General features: G+C 41.6%; 1 protein-coding gene across 6 annotated transcripts; it reads right to left on the reverse strand.

Moving 5' to 3' along the window:
• Positions 1–648: 648 nt before the first annotated feature.
• LOC307167589 (uncharacterized protein) lies at positions 649–20,252 on the reverse strand. Of its 6 annotated transcripts, none has more exons than XM_079886804.1 (3): positions 20,006–20,252; positions 15,572–15,820; positions 649–2,882 (listed from the first exon to the last, which is right to left on the reverse strand). In XM_079886804.1, exons 2-3 carry the CDS (start codon positions 15,654–15,656, stop codon positions 1,798–1,800), a joined length of 1,170 nt encoding a protein of 389 aa, XP_079742930.1. In that variant the 5' UTR covers positions 15,657–15,820; positions 20,006–20,252; the 3' UTR covers positions 649–1,797. The 6 variants fall into 6 exon arrangements, with proteins under 6 accessions (XP_079742930.1, XP_079742932.1, XP_079742934.1 ...); XM_079886806.1 differs by lacking the exons at positions 15,572–15,820; positions 20,006–20,252 and adding exons at positions 5,333–5,825; positions 6,492–6,766; XM_079886808.1 differs by lacking the exons at positions 15,572–15,820; positions 20,006–20,252 and adding exons at positions 5,333–5,528; positions 6,492–6,764.
• Positions 20,253–20,265: the final 13 nt, after the last annotated feature.

Genomic DNA, 20,265 nt, shown 5'->3' on the forward strand with positions numbered 1-20,265 from the left:
GCAACTCTGTCGTCATTGTGTTAAGCCCGCCCCGCCTACTCTATACACAATGTGATTGGCCTGACCCAATTTAGGTTTTTGCAGCTCGAAAGTCAACAGAGAGTTTCTACACTACCCTGGCTGCAAAATAATTTTTGCTGCCGCTAGGGTGCGTCTAGATTTCTAGGCTAGATTTGGACAGCAATAAAATCACTTACCCCTGTAAATGTTTAAAATACCGTACGAGCCCATGATAAACAATGAACGTCCGAATAGGACTTAACTGACAGTAGCCTATGCTTTCACTGGCTTTTGAAAGGGCTCCGCAGATGGCGCCGTCTTTTAGAACAACTATTCACTGTATCGCTGCCATAGTTTGACCAGTAGAGGACCAGTGCTCCTCGCAAGATTTCTGATAGAGGAGTGAAAAGAATCAGAAGAGTTGTCCAAGAGCCAAGGATCACTTGTGGAGAGCTTCAAAAAGACCTGCACATAGCAGGTACTGTTGTCTCAAAGAAAACAGTAAGTAATGCACTCCACCGCCATGGCCTGTATGCACTCTTCTGATTATTCTTTTCACTCCTCTATCAGAAATCTTGCGAGGAGCACCTGGTCGAGGCAAATTTATGGTGAAATTATTGTCTTTCCACTTCCGTATTATGGCCCCAACAGTGCTCACTGGACCATTCAGAAGCTTAGAATGGTGCCTATAACCAATGCCATCATTATGTTTTGCAACAATTAGGTTGCGAAGGTCTTGAGACAGCTCTTTGCTTTTACCCATCATGAGATGTGTCTTGTGTGACACCTTGGCAATGAGACCTTTTTGTAGGCCATCATTTGGGACTGAACCAGCTGTTATTAATATCCACTGACAGGGGGCTGGATTGCTTTTTAATTACTGTAAGTTTTCAGCAGTTGTCTTGGCTTTCCATGCCTTTTTGCGCCTCCCTTTCTTTATGTGTTCAATACTTTTTCCCTGTGTCATTTCACATTATTACACACAACTTAATTTCTGAACTTATTTTTGTTTGTTTCTTTGTATGTATGGCTTACTTGGGTTGTTACCAACATCTGGTGAAAATTTCATGTCAATAGCACCTTTGGAAATATATTTACTGAGAAAAATGATGACGTGTTCAATACTTATTTCCCCCGCTGTATATAGCTAAAAATAATATCTAAGGAGCTGTCTGCTCCTTGCTCCCTGAAACAATTTTAAAACTAATATTAACACACGTTTTGCCTCAAACCACCTGACAAATGAAGCCACACAATAGTGACGAAGGAGTTAAGTTTAAGTTTATAAGAAAGAAAAACTTGTGGCTTTTAACTGTGCATTTGGCATCGCTTTTGAATCAGGGTAGTCTTCATCGCGCCGCTGTGATGCAATCGGCCTTCAAATGCGGCCTTCGGAGGATGCAGCCTTCACACTGGGACACCAGCGGTTTAGTCAAACAATTTCTGAAAAGACACGGTCGCTTGTATATGATGAACAGATTGAAATTAAGCTCTCAGATTTAATAAAAATAAAATGTATTTGTGTTTTGAAGATGAACAAAAGTCTTACAGGTTTGGAACGACATGAGGGCGATTAATTAATGACAGAATTTTTGGCTGAACTAACCCATTAAGTCTTACTAGTAAACCAAGCTTTTCACCAAATTAACAAAATGAATCTAGATAATATAGTGTTTTTTATGAAAAACTGTATTTGACATGAAAACGAATGAAAATAAATTGATCACTTTAAACATTTTTTCATATGTGCGTGAAGGCTTGATGATGTTTAAAACTCTTCTCACACTGAGTACAGTATTACGGCTTTTCTCCAGCATGAAGTCGCTCGTGTGATTTCAGGTTTCCGGACTGAGCGAAACTCTTGTCACAATATGAGCACTTGTAAGGTCTTTCTCCAGTATGAGTTCTTTGGTGCCGTTTCAGATGGTCAGCTCTAGAAAAACTCATCCCACAGTCACAGCACACACAATCTTTTACTCTATTGTGTGTTTTCTGGTGCTTTTTAAAACTGCCCTGTCTTGAAAAACTCTTTCCACAGAGAGAACACAAATAAGGCCTCTCACCTGAATGAACTATCATATGACATTTCAGATGTTTTGACAAAAGGAACTTTGCTCCACACTGATCACAGTTAAATGGCTTTTCCCCAGAGTGAATGCGCAGATGATCTTTTAAACTTCCTGCATCTTTGAAGCTCTTCTCACACTGAGTACAGTCGTACGGCTTCTCTCCAGTATGAACTCGCTTGTGAACTTTTAGGTATCCAGAATGAGTGAAACTCTTGTCACAAACTGAGCACTTGTAAGGTCTTTCTCCAGTATGAGTTCTTTGATGCAATTTCAGATATTCAGCTCTAGTAAAACTCTTCCCACAGTCACAACACACATGATCTCTCAATTCAGTGTGTGTTTTCTGGTGCTGTTTGCATTGATTCAGCTGTATAAAACTCTTTCCACAGAGAGAACACACATAAGGCCTCTCACCTGAATGAACTTTCATGTGTTGCTTTAGATTTGATGATGAATTCAAACCTTTACCACAGTGATCACACGTGAATGGTTTTTCTACAGAGTGAATGTTCAGATGATCACTGAGAGTTGATGCTCGAGAAAAACTCTTTCCACACTGAGTGCATGTATACGGTTTCTCTCCAGTGTGAATACTCATGTGTGTCTTAAGGTTTCCTTTCTTTTGGAAACTCTTTCCACACTGAGTGCATGTATACGGTTTCTCTCCAGTGTGAATACTCATGTGTGTCTTAAGGTCTCCTTTCTTTTGGAAACTCTTTCCACACTGAGAGTAGGAGTGCAGCTTTGTGACAAAGTCACAGCGTTTCTTCACGTCATTTAGTTTCTGTCTTTGCTCCGTCACTTCCAGCTGGTCTAAAATAAACATATTAATCAGTTAGAATCAGTTCAATGAGGTTAAATGTGTGAATTAAATACACTTAGCAAGCAGATAACAAGACACCTGTCTGTATAAAGTATCTTTAATGTAGGGGTGCATGATACTGACAAACATGAGCATTCGAGACGGATTTGAATCTGATCGCTGAAACCACATCAGGAGGAGATCTGGGCGGCATTCCAGATGAAACTGGACTTGAAACTGAAATTTTAAATGCATCTGGTTGTTGAAACCACATATGTAAAATATACTCCTCCCAAAAACATTAAAAAATAAACGTGTGAGAATGTGTTATAGGCTACATGTCATGTTATGGCCAGATATGACGACGCTACTGGAACACGCATCACCGCATGAGCAGCTGAGCATCTACCGGTATTCATCAAGCCAACGCGCAAACTATCGCAAATCAAAGTGAAAGTAAGTCGCAGACGCTTTTCTGCAAGATTGCAGCACAACAGGCTGGTGGGAGTGGTAACAAGAGGCAGGGCTGGACTGGGTTCCTTTTCAACTCCCCACATTGACACCACCAAAGGTAAGGAAAGGCGCCGGCTAATCCAGGAGGAGGTGAGAGCAGTGGTCGAGGAGGAGAGAACCTGCAGGACAGTGGGAATGAGGCAACAGGGTGCCTGGATACGATGGGAGAACGCGATCAAGAGGAAGGTGACATGGGCGGAGCTGTGGAAGGCAGAGCCGCAGAGGATCAAGTTTCTTATCCAGGCGGTATATGATGTGCTTCCCAGCCCATCAAACCTTCACATATGGGGCAAAGTGGAGTCACCAACATGTCCACTGTGCTCCAGGCGTGGAACCCTAGAGCACATTCTGAGCTGTTGCTCAAAGGCACTGGGAGAGGGAAGGTACAGGTTGAGACATGACCAGGTCCTGAAGGCCATCACTGAAGCCATTGCTGCAGGCGTTGAGTGGGCCAAGTGCTCACGCCCACCCAAACAAGCCATCACCTTCATCAGAGCTGGCGAGCAGCTAAGACCAGCTGCAAAAACATCTGCAGGCCTCCTGGCCACGGCAAGGGACTGGCAGCTGTTGGTGGACCTGGAGCAGCAACTTAAGTTCCCCAACCACATTGTGACTACCACCTTAAGACCAGATGTTGTTCTCTTGTCTGATTCCACCAAGCAAGTTGTTCTGTTGGAGCTAACAGTCCCTTGGGAAGACCGCCTGGAAGAGGCCTTTGAAAGGAAGCTCGCCAAGTATGAGGGACTGGTCAGCGAGTGTCGACAGGCCGGATGGAGAGCAAGGTGTCTCCCAATAGAGGTCGGATGCAGGGGCTTTGCAGCCCGATCCCTGTGCAGAGCCTTCAGTCTGTTAGGCATCGATGGAGTGAGGAGGAGAAGAGCCATCCACAAGACCACCGAAGCGGCAGAAAAAGCCTCAAGATGGCTATGGCTTAAGAGAGGAGATCCATGGGGGCAAAGTAGCTAGATTAGCCAACTGGACACAAGCTGGGGTCTGATCAGCCTCAGCTGGGTCACCTGGATGAGGGTGTATGATGTTGAAAGACCCGAAACACCCAGTGATTCCAGGAACATCACTGAAGATGTGTCCAGTAGCATCAGTAGATGTATTTGTACAACTACACACAAGTATCTTCATTCTGTCTTCATTCTGTTGCCGTTCTCTATTATTGCGGTATTTGATTTTGACATTTTAGCTAATGATCAATAAAATGCAGCTCATAACTGTGTTCGGTGACGTGAACTCCATTAAATCTGCATATAGCGCGGGAATTGAAGATCGGAATTATATCCGTTTTGCAAAAACACATTTATGTGAACAGGTGTAAAAGGAATCGTTTTGATAAATCAGATAGTTATCCGATCTGTGAAAACGCATGAAGTGGCCAGGTGGCCTGATGTTTATACTTGTGCGCTGGTGTGTGTGTCGAGCCGGCAAGTGTGTGTGTGTGTGTGTGTGTGTGTGGGGACTGTGTGGTAGAGCAAGGGAGAAGTGAGCGAGTGACGGCGATTAGCTTTGGAGCGACTCTACAGTCATATTGAGAGAAACAAAGTGTCTCCCCTGTTCTTTCTGACCACTGTTGGAAATCTGTAGCATGAAAAGTTAACCCTCTCCTTGATTTCATGTTGTTTATGGAGAAGTAGAACCAGGAAATCAGTCGGGGGAAATGCAACGGTGCATGTCGGGCGGGACGCATAATAAACAAAATATCGCAAAAATATCGCGAGACTTTCGATATGATATCGGACAACGTGATATCGCGATAACGATATTGATTCAATATATATCGTGCACCCCTACTTTATTGTAAAGTTTGGTTCTGTCATTCACTTGTTAATGCGATTAAAACTGGGTTACGATCATTTAGATGCATTTCTCTATCATTTGTCATCCATATTTCAGAGCTACGAAAGCAGTCAACAATGAAGAATAAATAATGGACACCAACCTATTTGTTCCTCAGTATCTTCATGTTTTATTCTGGATGGTTCTGGATCACTCATGTCTTCAATCTCCTCTTTAATAAACTCCATCTTTAACAGTCACACAGATTTCAGCTGCTACTCCTGGAGTTTGTCCTTCTCTTGTAGGATGATGTGAATATTCCCAGTATTTATTGGTGAATTGTTGTGTGAGGGGCTTCACTGCAGGTGTGAACTGTGGTCACTGTGTGATACTGACGCCCACAGGAACAGATCTGGAAAAATCAAAGATAAGTTACTGAATTCATACTGGATTACTTTAACAGCAAAACACATAATGGTGCCTTTAATGTAGATAAAATATAGAGCATTTTAGTTGTTACATATTAGTAGTATATAAAACAACAGTAGGTTGATTATTTTTATGTAACCTAGAATGTAATAAGGATATAACGGGGCACAAGTTATATTATTCAATTAATATCTAAACTAATCAGAAATATAAGACGACAGAAATGTCTATGTTAGATCTATGAATCTAGAATCTATATTTCTGATTAGTTTAGATATTAATTGAATCCCTTAAGGGACTGAGAATGATGCACAAAAGGAAATAATCTAACACTTGACCATTAAAATGTGGATAACAAGTACTATACAAGATTATGATCATTTAAATGTATTACATCATATATTGCTCATAATTTAATTTAATTTATCATATATTGCCATTAACAGTTGAACAAAAGCTTTCTTATTTGGTGAATTGTTGTGAGGGACACCAGATCTGCCAAATTCAAGGTTACAGAGTTTATACTGAAATACTGTAATCATTACAGTTCTTAAATTAAAGGACCATGTGTGCTTGGTTTTAGAAATATAGAGCATTTTGATATGGTTATATATTAGTAGCATGTTAAACAGCTCTATATGAAGGTTGTTAATTTTTATGTGACTCCAGATTTTATAAGGATGGAACAAGTCACAGGTTAAATTATTCTAATCATATGAATTAAACAGGAATTTAACAAAGATAACAGAAAAAATGCACAATATGCCTATATACAGACTGAATAGTGGCTGATCAAAACTAATGATTTAATTATCTGTACGTTACACTAAGAACAATGTACATTTAGGCAACACAAATATAAATTCTAACATGATAAATATAACATCTCTGACCTGCAGACTGGAAATATACGACATCCAGAGAAAATATTACACATTTGTCCTTCATTCACGATCGTTAACAGCGTCACTTTCAGCTTCAACTGGTGAAAGTTTCACGCTCGTCTTTCGTTTCTCGCGCTTCTCTCTTTTCACGTGTTCGACTGTTACATTCATTTTAGCGTCAAAAGAGATAAAAAGAAGAGAGAAAACAAAAAGGCTCTCGCGCTTCTCTCTTCTGCGCATGCTCAGCGTGCGCGGTGTCATATTTCTTAAAGGGGACGCATTCAGTAAATCACATCTCCGCTATGTTATGGACCAAATCCACTATTATAATAATCACGCTCAATAATTATAAATATAATATATCGATTCAACAATATATTCCCCTTCACTCAATTACAGTTATAGTATTGTTTTTCTACATGTCTCTCTTATTATACAATTGCAGCTTAATTATAGGGTCTTCTTTTGAATACATGCAGATATACAGCAGTGGCGAGGCCAGAAACTTTAAAGTGAGCGGATCTTGGTGAATTAGATTAGACCTCAATGTTAAACGTGGTTTATTGTCAGCCAACAGTTTCATGAAAACAGCAAAATCCATTTAAACTTTTATTTAACCAGGAAAGAAAACTCACTGAGATTAAAAGCTCTTTTACAGCAGTGCCCTGGCCAAGATATGCAGCTGAGTTTAAATAGACATTTATACATCAAAGTTACAACATAAAAAAAAAAAAGAAGAAAAAAAGAAACATAATTAAATATAAACATAAAACATCCAACTGGTTAAACATGTACATACCATTAATTTACTCTGAAGATTACTCAATAAAAATTTTAAATTGACTACAAGACACCAAATTTTCATTCTGAAAATTTCATTCTCAGATTTCATTCTGAGGCTGCGGCATATTGCGGCAAGAAGTTTTACTAAGCTCGGTTCTGGCAAAAAGTGTTTTTGCACAAATAAGTGTTATCGATAATACCGAGGTATTTGTACTCTGATACTGATGTAATCAGACTCCCCTGAGAAGTAAAAAAAAAAGACGGAAATTTCACTGGAAATTTTTGAGTTTGAAAATAACATACATTTAGTTTTTTTTAGCATTTAAGACCAGCTTCAAGGCTCAAAACCTATTTTGGATTATATCGAAAACAGATTGTAAAAAAGCCACAGATTGCTGCTTAGAGGAAGCTGAACAATATATACTAGTATTTCTAACTACTGCCACAACACAGTGGTCACTGATATCATTTGCGAATACAGAAACTGAAGAGTATTTATATGGGACATTTGTAATGACAAGATCTATTAAAGTAGATTTTTCCAGAGATTTCGAGTCAGGCCTAGTGGGTGAGTCTACCAATTGAAAAAGATTTAGGGCCCTATTTTAATGATCTGAAACGCAAGTATCAAGCGCGAAACGCAAGTAACTTTGTGGGCGGGTTTTGGGCGCTGTTGCTATTATACCAAAGGGATAAATGACTCTTGCGCCCGACCAATCAGAGCGTCATCTCACATTCCCTTTAAGAGCAGGCGCGCTTGTTCCATGGCGGATTGCTATTATAACGGCGGATTTGCCAGGCGCGCCAGGAGCGGTTCACAGCCGAGGAGACCGACGTTCTCGTCAGGGCCGTAAAAGACAGAGAAGTTACATTAGGTTACAGAGAAGTTACAGTTTTTGCATCTTTCACACTGTTGTGTGAAAATGTTGTTCTTACACAAACACAAAATGACTAAATGTAAAAATGACAAAATGTTTGCTGTGGTCCGAGCCCGAGTAAACTGCCCGTGTGAAAGCACCCTTAAAGAAATAGTTCACCCAAAAATGAAAATTATCCAATGATTTACACACAATCAAGTCATCCTAGGTTTATATGACATTCTTCTTATAGATGAAAACAATCAGAATTATAATGGCATTGAATGGATGTTTATGTTTTGAAGTCCATAAAAGTGCATCTATCCATATTAAAAGTGATCTACACTGCTCCGGGGGGTAAATAAAGGCCTTCTGAAGCGATGAGTTTGTGTTAGAAAAATAATAATAATTACAATGTTAATAAGTAAAATTCTAGCTTCAGGCCAAACGGCCATACACAGTATGCGCAACTTATAACATCTGAAGTAGCGTAGTACGTCATGGCGTAGCGAAAATATCAGCAGTACGTCACATTACTCGCATAAGTTGCGCTTTACATTTAAGTGGAATCTGTATGTTCGTTTAGCTGGAAGCTAGTTATTTTAATTTATAAAGTCTTAAATATGGATATTTTTCTTACACAAAGGCATCGCTGTGCTTCAGAAGGCCTTTATTAACCCCCGGAGATGCATGGAGCACTTTTATCATGGATAGATGGACTTTTATGGACTTAAAAAGAGAAACAGCCATTCACTGCCATTATAAAGCTATTAACAGCTATGCAATAACCACTTTGCTACTTCAAAAAAGTTCATAAAGAGGTCGTAAAAATAATCCATTTGAATCCAGCGGTTTAGTCAAACATTTTCTGAAGAGACACGGTCGCTTTATATGATGAAAAGATTGAAATTAGGCTCTCAGATTTAATCAAAATGATCTTCATTTGTGTTTTGAAGATGAATGAAAGTCTTACAGGTTTGGAACTACAATGAGGTTGAGTAATTATGACAGAATTTTTATTTTTGGGTGAACTATCCCTTTAAGTCTTTCTAGGTAACCAAGCTTTTCACCAAATTAACCAAATGAATTTAGATGATATAGTGCTTTTATCAATTTACTTTAAGGTATTTAACATGAAAATGTCTCTGGTTACCTATGTAACCTATGTTCTCTGAATAGGGAACGAGACGCTGCATAGCTTTAAGACGCAGTGGGAACGCCCTCTGGGTGTGCCGATTGTCTGAAGCCCTTATAGAATCACGGCAATTCATTGGCTGATAGCGCGGGCGCCGCCCCGACGCTCTTACGTCGCCACATTATACAGATGCACGCGCCATCTGCTCCTCAGATTTCTCTGCCGAAAAAGCAGCTTGTCGGCAGCGCGAGGAGCTTGGCAGCGAACGCAGCGTCTCGTTCCCTATTCAGAGAACATAGGTTACATAAGTAACCAGAGACGTTCTCTTTCATAGGTTCACTCAACGCTGTGTAGCTTTAAGACGCAGTGGGAACGAAATACCAAACTCGCCAAGCTAATACGCTGCCGTAATTAGTACAATGACCAGATAACTCACACGACTGGTTCAAGCAGATAAAATTTGGGGAACCTGGAGTCATGTCGAGATCCAAACTGTAAAATCTGACAAAAGTGTGTGGAGAGGCCCAGTCTGCCGCCACACAAATGTCTTCTAGGAGGGCCCCTCTAAAAAGTGCTTGAGAGGAAGCCACACTTCTGGTGGAATGTGCCCTGATGCTAAGAGGTGAAGGCAGACCGCGCACCTCATATGCCAATGAAATAGCCTCTGTAACCCAGTGGGAAATTCTCTGCTTTGATGCGGCAAGCCCGCGGCGGCCAGCACCAAAACATACCAAGAGCTGGTTAGATTTTCTCCAACTGCCAGAGCGCTCCACATAGAACTTCAATGCTCGGACAGGACAGAGCAAATTAAGTTTCCTGTCCTCTTCAGAAACAAGAGGAGGAGGATGGAAAGAGTGAAGGTTAAGAGAGCGGAATGCTGTGGACAATACTTTGGGCACATATCCTGGTCTCGTTCTCAAAGTCACCCTGACCAGACCAGGAGCGAAGTCCATATATGACTCGCTGACAGAAAGAGCTTGCAAATCCCCCACCCGCTTCAACGAAGTCAAAGCTAACAAAAGAGTAACCTTGAGAGTCAGAATCTGCTCCGGAGCTGACTCTAAGGGCTCAAAGGGAGCCTCCGTTAAGCCCTCCAGGACGACCGACAGGTCCCAAGGGGGAATTCCAGGGGAGCGTGCTGGTTTCACGTCCCAAATCAGGGCTACTGTTCGGCGGTTCAACATCCATTCCCCCGACCTGAGCTTCTGCCTCGATAGAAAATCCGCTGCGAGGTTCAGGATCCCAGGGACATGGACTGCCCTCAGTGAGAGATACTTGTCCTGAGACCACAGGAGGAGGTGGCGCACATGCCTGTCCAGGGTGCGCAACTGTGAACCCCCCTGCCGGTTTACATGGGACACTACCATCATATTGTCTGTTCTGATAATGACATGGTGTCCTTTGAGAAAAGGGAGAAAGTAATGCAGAGCCATAAAGACGGCTCTCAGCTCCATAAACCTCGTGTTTATGTGCCAAGAGAGGGTCTCGCCAGTCCAGATCCCACATGCTGGTCTGCCTTCGAAAATCGCTCCCCAGCCGGTCAGAGAGGCATCCGTCATAATCATCAGCCGACGGAATACCACACCCATGCTGACCCCTTTCCCGTGGGCCGAGCCCCTGAGAGCTTCATCCACCACAGAAAAGGTCTCATGTGGAGCAGACCTAGGGATAGCACAGGGGAGGCTGCGGCCATGAGGCCCAGAAGCCTGCGGCAAGTGCCTACAGAAACATGATGGCCTAGCGTGAAGCGGGCCAAACATGTTACCAAACTGGAAATCAGCGCAGGAGCCAAGCGGGCCTGCATAAGAACGGAATCCATGTGTACCCCCAAGAAAGCTGTGTGTTGAGCTGGGGTAAGAACGCTCTTCTCCGTATTTAACCTCAAACCGAGAGACTGAATATGATGAAGGACAAGGTCTCTGTGGTGAGTCACTAACTCCCTGGAGTGAGCTAAAAGGAGCCAATCGTCCAGGTAATTGAGAATACAGATGCCCTGGAGCTGCAACGGGGCCAGAGCAGCATCCATACACTTTGTGAACGTCCTCGGTGCTAGAGCGAGGCCAAAGGGGAAGAACCTGTACTGGTATGCTCTTTCTCCAAAGGCGAACCTGAGGAACCTCCTGTGTCGCCGTACGACCTGGATGTGAAAATAGGCATCCTTGAGGTCTACTGTCACGAACCAATCTCCCAACCGAATTTGAGATATGATAGCTTTCAGCGTCAACATCATGAATTTCCCTTTGTAAAGGGAGAAATTTAGTCGGCGGAGGTCTAGTATGGGTCGCAGGCCGCCGCACTTCTTCAGGACTAGGAAATAACGGCTGTAGAAGCCCTGTTCAATTTCCCCCGAAGGAACCTCCTCTATCGCCCCTTTGAGTAGAAGGGACGAAATCTCCTGCTGTAGTACAGAAGCCTCTGCGGCGCTGTTGACTACAGTAGGAAAGACCCCGTTGAAGCAGGGGGGGGGTTGCGACAAAACTGAAGCGTGTAGCCGAGTCGAACTGTGCGAAGGATCCAAGGCGATACCCCTGGTAGGCGCTCCCATTCTTGAAGAAATGTGATAGAGGAAGAGGGGTGTTGCAGTGCAGAGGACATACCTGAGTCAGGGTTCCGTGGGGTTTGCCGTGGAGGAGAGCACCTGGCGTCCTGACACGTGATGGGAGGTGCCACTGCCTGGATCAGAGTGACTGGGTCTGCTTGCTCCTGAGGAAAATGAAATGTGCCTCCGAGGATGCGATCGGCAGGTATAAAGTGTGTCGGGGGTGAGGGGAGAGAGCAAAATGCGTCTCCTTCCTCCCGCGCCGGACTGAGTGAAAAGGGTAAAATAGGGACTGCACTTCGAAACACGTTGGGTGGCGAAGGTGACAGGGTAGGAAAAGGAGAGCTGGTTAGAGGCGGGCAGAAACGCTTGCGCGGTCCGTCCCAACCTCGTAGATGGAGAGGAGCTCTCCTTTTTCTGACCAGAGGGTCAGGAATGGCTCGAGGAAGCTGGAGCGGCCGGTTTGTTGGACCGCTTAAGCTGAAGACGTCTGTGAGGTCGCTGGCGGGTAAACGGGCGACCGCGGGCTCCCCAAACCGTGGTTGGTGGGAGATGAGCCAGGTCACTCCTCCTAGTAGGGAACTCCACTCTATGAGAGGGGCGTTCTCTGGGTTGAGAAGGGCAGGGGTTGGAAGATTCCCTAACCCTCCTAGGCATAAATGGCTTAAACGCAGCCGACTGAGACTTAGCAGCTCGGAATTTCTCAAACACCGTGTTGACCGCCTCCCCAAACAGACCAGACTGTGAAATAGGGGCGTCTAGGAGAAAAATTTTCTCTTTGTCGCGGACCTCCGTGAGATTAAGCCATAGATGGCGCTCCGCGGCAACTGCACCCGCCATAGAACGGCCTACAGCGCGTGCAGTGTGCTTGGTGGCTCTTAGGGCCAGATCCATGGCTTTACGAAGCTTTTTGACAGCTTCAGGAGTCACTCCATTTCCTTCAGGACGTCCGCCTGGTAGGCCTGAAGAATGGCCATAGTGTGTAGGGCCATGCCTGCCTGACCAGCTGCCATGTAGGATTTCCTGATAAGGGAGGAAGTAGTCCTACACGCTTTAGAAGGAAGGAGGGGACGCGACTTCCATGACGGCGCAGACGACAGAGCGAGGTGATTAGCTAATGTGTCCTCGACCGCTGGAATGGCGGAATAACCCTGCTCCACAGAACCCACGAGGTTGGTGAAGTCAGCGGCTGCCGCATTTGTCAGATGAGCAGAGAAAGGCTGCTTCCAGGATCTGGAAATCTCATGATGCAGATCACTGAAAAAGGGCAGCTTTCTTCGCTCTGGCCTAGAATTAGGGCCACTAAGAAATCTCTCGTCAAGTTTAGACGACTGTGACTCGCGGGGCTCATCAGGCCAGTCGATAGCGAGCTTCTCCGTAGCGCGCGAAAGCACGTCCATAAGCTCCGTGTAAGCCGCAGTAGGCCGCATTTCCTGGCCGCTAGGCGGGATAACGTCGTCCGTTAAAGCAGGCCCGAAATCCTCGGAGTCGGAAACTGCAGTATAAATTACATCTTCCAGCCCGAAAGAAACCATGTCGCGTGCTCCCGGGCTGGGGCATATATAATCATGCGTGAACTCGACTGGCATCCCACGTGCGTGCTCGGGAGAGAAAGGGCGAGGCCCGTCTGCTCATACTCCACATCTTTGAACTCTACATCCGAACCCCAGGTCGCGGATCCTCGAGAGGCCTCGGCGGTCTCGGGAGCGCGACGGGGAGAAACGAATGACTCCTTCTCAAAAACCGCGAGCCTAGAGCGGAGGGTTTTGAGAAGCAGATTGTCACAGAATTTACATTTAGCGATCCTAAAACAGCCTCACGCGCATGCAAAAAACCCAAACACTTAACGCACTTTCTGTGAGGGTCGTCGCTCGCAATGAAGTGAGCACATGGCGGAGAGCAACGACGATATTCCATTGCACTTCACCATAAGGAGAACAGAGTTCCACTTATTCCAGTCGCTGAAGTGCAGAAGACGACGAAGCAGTTGTAATCCGAATTTTCGGGCTCAGAAAAACCAAAAACGAAGGGCATGAAATGGCCGCTTTGTGAAGGCAGAGAAATCTGAGGAGCAGATGGCACACGCGCCTGTATAATGTGACGACGTAAGAGCGTCGGGGCGGCGCCCGCGCCATCAGTCAATGAATTGGCGTGATTCTATAAAGGCTTTAGACAATCGGCACACCCAGAGGGCGTTCCCACTGCTTCTTAAAGCTACGCAGCGTTGTGTGAACCTATGAAAGAGAACGAATGTTGCTCACTTAAAACATTTTTTCATATGTGCGTGAATGCTTGATAAATGTTTAAAACTCTTTTCACACCGAGTACAGTAGTACGGCTTTTCTCCAGTATGAACTCGCTCGTGAACTTTCAGGTATCCAGACTGAGTGAAACTCTTGTCACAATATGAGCACTTGTAAGGTCTTTCTCCAGTATGAATTCTTCGGTGCCGTTTCAGATAGGCAGCTCTAGTAAAACTCTTCCCACAGTCACAACACACACGATCTTTCACTCCATTATGTGTTTTCTGGTGCAGTTTAAAACTGTTCCGCCGTGAAAAACTCTTACCACAGAGAGAACACACATAAGGTCTCTCATCTGAATGAACTATCATGTGACATTTCAGATGTTTTGACAAAATGAACTTTGTTCCACACTGATCACAGTTAAATGACTTTTCTCCAGAGTGAACGCGCAGATGATCTTTTAAACTGCTTGAATCTCTGAAAATCTTCTCACACTGAGTACAGTGGTACGGTTTCTCTCCAGTATGAACTCGCTCGTGTTCTTTCAGGTGTCCAGACCGAGCAAAGCTCTTGTCACAAACTGAGCACTTGTAAGGTCTTTCTCCAGTATGAATTATTTGGTGCTGTTTCAGATTGCCAGCTGTAGTAAAGCTCTTCCCACAGTCACAACACACATGATCTTTCACTTCATCATGTGTTTTCTGGTGCTGTTTAAAACTGTTCAGCCGTGAAAAACTCTTACCACAGAGAGAACACACATAAGGCCTCTCACCTGAATGAACTTTCATGTGACATTTCAGATGTTTTGACAAAATGAACTTTGTTCCACACTGATCACAGTTAAATGACTTTTCTCCAGAGTGAACGCGCAGATGATCTTTTAAACTGCTTGAATCTCTGAAAATCTTCTCACACTGAGTACAGTGGTACGGTTTCTCTCCAGTATGAACTCGCTCGTGTTCTTTCAGGTGTCCAGACCGAGCAAAGCTCTTGTCACAAACTGAGCACTTGTAAGGTCTTTCTCCAGTATGAATTATTTGGTGCTGTTTCAGATTGCCAGCTGTAGTAAAGCTCTTCCCACAGTCACAACACACATGATCTTTCACTTGATCATGTGTTTTCTGGTGCTGTTTAAAACTGTTCAGCCGTAAAAAACTCTTTCCACACTGAGAGCAGGAGTGCAGCTTATTGGCTTTTGTTCCTTGAGTTTGTAAGTCACAGTGTTTCTTTACGTCATTTAGTTTCTTTATTTGCTCCGTCACTTCCATCTGGACTAAAATAAACATATTAATCAGTTACAATCAGTTCAATGAGGTTAAATGTGAGAATTAAAAAACACTTAGCAAGTAGAAAACAAGACACCTGTCTGTATAAAGTATCTTTACTGTGCAAAGTTCGGTTCTGTCATTCACTTGTTAATGCAATTAAACTGGGTTATGGTCATTTAGATGCATTTCTCTATCATTTGTCATCCATTTTTCAGAGCTACTAAAGCAGTCAACAATGAAGAATCAAGAATGGACACCAACCTATTTGTTCCTCAATATCTTCATGTTTTATTCTGGATGGTTCTGGATCCCTCATGTCTTCAATCTCCACTTTAATAAACTCCATCTTTAACAGTCACACAGATTTCAGCTGCTACTCCTGGAGTTTGTCCTTCTCTTGTAGGATGATGGGAATATTCCCAGTATTTATTGGTGAATTGTTGTGTGAGGGGCTTCACTGCAGGTGTGAACTGTGATCACTGTGTGATACTGACGCCCACAGGACAAGATCTGGAAAAATCAAAGATAAATTACTGAACTTATTACTTTAACAGTAAACACATATGGTGTTTTTAATGTAGTTCAAATATAGAGCATTTTGATGGTTATATTAGTAGCATATAAAACAACAGTAGGTTGATCATTTTTATGTAACCTAGAATCCCAGACAGCATGGTAACATTGATTCAATGTTGAGTTTTGATCCAAACCATCATTTTGGTTGACATCAAAATTTCAATGTTTAAAGTGTGTTGGATCAGCATTGAAATTTTGATGAAAGGGAACAGCACACATGGGTGAAGACAGTGACATTGAACTAACAGTGAGTCTTAGTTATGAGCACAAGATCTTGCAGGCATGTATCTGTGCAAAACACTACTGGGTGTTTCCCAATCAGTGGGGCGTTTCAGTTCATGATGGGCACTTTCAATGGTGTTACCTCATTTGCTCTAATACACTGGGGGTTTGGATTAGGGGTGGGCCCTCATGATTTTAGCAAGTCTTTTGAAAAATGGTTGAAAAAACACCAATTGTAGTTTGAAAATTGGCACTAATTGGTATACGCCCATTTTGGTTTTGCATGTGGGCTTTTCAGTAGTTAATTGATGCTTCCTTATTAGAGAGAAAACACAAGGTGCATCCTATACGGAAGTCTTGTGTGTTTGACATGCATGAACTCTCTGAGTTTCAAACAATGGTGCATAATATAATGTATTTCTGTTTTTAGCATGCTTTTTACTTGCATTTTATTTATTGTTACTAAATCTACTAACATACATTAATTTTCAAAGTAAGTAAAGTGTTGAAATAAATCGCACAGATAGCATGGGAACATTGATACAATGTTGCGTTTTGATCCAAACCATAATTTTGGTTGAGATTGACATTTCAGTGTTTAAAGTGTGTTGGATCAGCATTGAAATTTTTATGAAAGCCAACAGCACACATGGGTGGAGACAGTGACATTGAACTAACAGCGATTTGTAGTTGATGAGCACAAGATCATTCAGGCATGTATCTCTGCAGAACACTAGTGGGTGTTTCTCTATCAGTGGGGCGTTTTCAAACCACAATGGCCATTTTCAACCGCTTTACCTGATTTGCTCTAATCCACTGGGGGCTTGGTTTAGGGGTGGGGTGGTTTAGCAAGTCTGTTGAAAAATGGTTGAAAAACATTTATTGTAGTTTGAAATTGGCCACTGATTGGTAAACGCCCATTTTGGTTTTGCATGCGCACTTCTCAGTAGTGTAACGCTTCCTCATTAGAGAGAAAACATAGGTGCATCTTATACAGAAGTCTTGTTTATTGAAGCACCTGACATACTTACATGACTTCTCTAGCACAGTTTCAAACAATGGTGCATCTACATACTTAAAAAATGCACATTTCTTTAGTAAAGTTTATTGCGAATTTCCTGAATAAAGTTCTAACGTCATTTAACACATTTCTTGAAGTGCAGGAGACATGAACATGAGCAAGAAAGTTACACTGCAAACATAGCCCATGTCTTGCATCCGTCAGTGCTTGCATGCAGAGCACATTGCTCCTTTAGAAGGAATGAAGGCCGACGAAGATGGAGAAAAAAAAAAAAAAAAAGAAGCTCCCTCCTGATAATGCTGACATTGATTATATACCGAGTTGTTGTCGACAGCATAATCACCTGACCTGGGACTTGATGATATCCTGTGCCTTATCACTGCTTAATCAGGTAATTAAAGGGATAGTTCAGCCCGAAATGAAAATTCTGTCATCATTTACTCACCCTCAAGTTGTTCCAAACCTGTATGAGTTTCTTTCTTCTACTGCACACAAAAGAAGATAGAGTGAAGACTGTTGGCATCCAGACAGTTGATGGTAGCCATTGACTTCCATAGTATTTATTTTCTACTATGGAAATCAATGGCCACCGTCAACTTTCTAGTTACCAACATTCTTTAAAATGTCTTCTTTTGTGTTCAACAGAAGAAAGAAACTCATACAGGTTTGGAACAACTTGAGGGTGAGTAAATGATGACAGAATTTTCATTTCGGGCTGAACCATCCCTTTAAAGAAATTTTCATTGAAAAAACCTAAGCTCTTTTATTCTACAAGATAAACTTGTTACTTGAATGCTATGTAGTTTCACAGAAATTGAACTGAGATATAGTTAATGGCTATAGCTCATAGGTGTTTGTTCCTCTTCATGAAGAGTTTAGCTCCAACATCTGCCTGGAAGTGTTCATTGATCCTAATGACCTTGATTAGCTTGATTAGCTGCTTCAGGTGTGTTTAATTATGGCTGGAGATAAAATCGGACACCCCTGCCATAGTGATTTCTTTTGATATTGAAGCATTAATAGATTTTAGAAAAATAACTGAAATAATCAGAATTTAACGATACTTTAATCATAGTTAGAATATTTTGTGTTCAGCAATTTTTTTAAAAAGTAAATCATATTGTGTTTAGTATATTAATATTCTTGAATGTGGCAACTGAATTGACTTGTTCTCGAGTAACATCATGCTTTCTTTTTCAGATTTCAGAGAACCCAAAGGAAAAGAGGCAGTAGTCTGATGTAAGACAGTTTTAAAAACCTGAACCTTTGGACCACCTGTAGTTATGCCATCAGACTTCTGAAGCCAATTTTAGTTTTAAAGATTGAAATGCTTTTGTCCTATTTCTCCCCCTTTCTTTTTTAAAGAATGATATTTTAATATATTTTTGTCATTGATTGATTGAATAAAATAAATTGACTCAACTGCTGGAAAGGTGTCATTTATATTTTAAAAGGTTTTTGCCAAATTTTTAAATGGTCAGGAATTTGTTGACGCTTCATTGAAGTGTAGTTGAAATATTAATGTTGTTTCAACATTAACTTAGTACATCAGATGGCAACATTGGTTGACATTCCTTTTCAGTGTTTCAACCAAATGTATTTAGAATCAATATCACATTGTAACATTGATCAAACCATATTACCAAAGATTATTTCTGTTAATTTCAGTGTTGATTCAACAGCAGTGATGTAGATTCAACATCATAGTGTAATACTGATTCAACAATATTACCATTGATTTATTTTAGTTAATTTCAGTGTTGATTCAACAGCAGTGATGTAGAATCAATCATAGTGTAATGTTGATTCAGTAGCATTACTATTGATTTTTTGTTCAACAGTTTCAACATTAACTGAGGGTGCAAAAGTGATGCAAAAACAACACCACTTTGTAATGTTGAAGCGAAGCAATATTAACACCATTGATTTGTGATTGAAATCTGAACATTATTTCAATATTAACCGAGGGTGCAAAAGTGACGTTGAAACAACATCACTTTTTAATGTTGAAGCAATATTAACACTATTGATTTGTGGTTGAAATCTGAACATTATTTCAATATTAACTGAGGGTGCAAGAGTGATGCTAAAGCAACATCACTTTCTAACGTCATTTCAATGTAATCCGCGTTGACGCATAAACACTGACTCAACATTGTTTCAATGGTTACATGCTATCTGGGATATAATAAGGATGAAACCGGTTCTATTATTCAATTAATATCTAAACTAATCAGAAATGTAACATGAGACGACAGAATAACCTTAGATTAAGGGACTGAGAATGATGCACAAAAGGAAATAATCTAACACTTGACCATCAAAATGTGGATAACAAGTACAATACAAGATTATGATCATTTAAATGTATTACATATTGCTCATAATTTAATTTAATTTATCATATATTGTCATTAACAGCTGAACTAAAGCTTTCTTATTTTGTGAATTGTTGTGAGGGACACCAGATCTGCCAAATTCGAGTTTACTGAGTTTATACCGAAATACTGTAATAATTACAGTTCTTAAATTAAATGACCATGTGTGCTTGATTTAAGAAATATAGAGCATTTTGATATGGTTATATATTAGTAGCATTTTAAACGGCTCTATATGAAGGTTGTTCATTTTTATGTGACTCCAGATTTTATACGAATGAAACAAGTCACAGGTTAAATTATTCTAATCATATATGAATTAAACAGGAATTTAACAAAGATAACAGAAATAATACACATATGTACAGAGTAACGTTACAGACTGAATAGGGGCTGATCAAAACTAATGATTTAATTATCTGTACGTTACACTAAAAACAATGTACATTTAGGCAACACAAATATAAATTCTAACATGATAAATATAACATCTCTGACCTGCAGACTGGAAATATACGACATCCAGAGTAAATATTCCACATTTGTCCTTCATTCACGATCGTTAACAGCGTCACTTTCAGCTTCAAATGGTGAAAGTTTCACGCTCGTCTTTTGTTTCTCGCGCTTCTCTCTTTTCACGTGTTTCACTGTTACATTTATTTTAGCGTCAAAACAGATAACAAAAATAATAAGAGAAAAGAGAGAAAACAAAACTATAGAGAGACTCTCGCGCTTCTCTCTTCTGCGCATGCTCAGTG

Source organism: Squalius cephalus, assembly GCF_949319135.1.
Source record: "Squalius cephalus genome assembly, chromosome: 11".
Lineage (NCBI taxonomy): Eukaryota > Metazoa > Chordata > Actinopteri > Cypriniformes > Leuciscidae > Squalius > Squalius cephalus.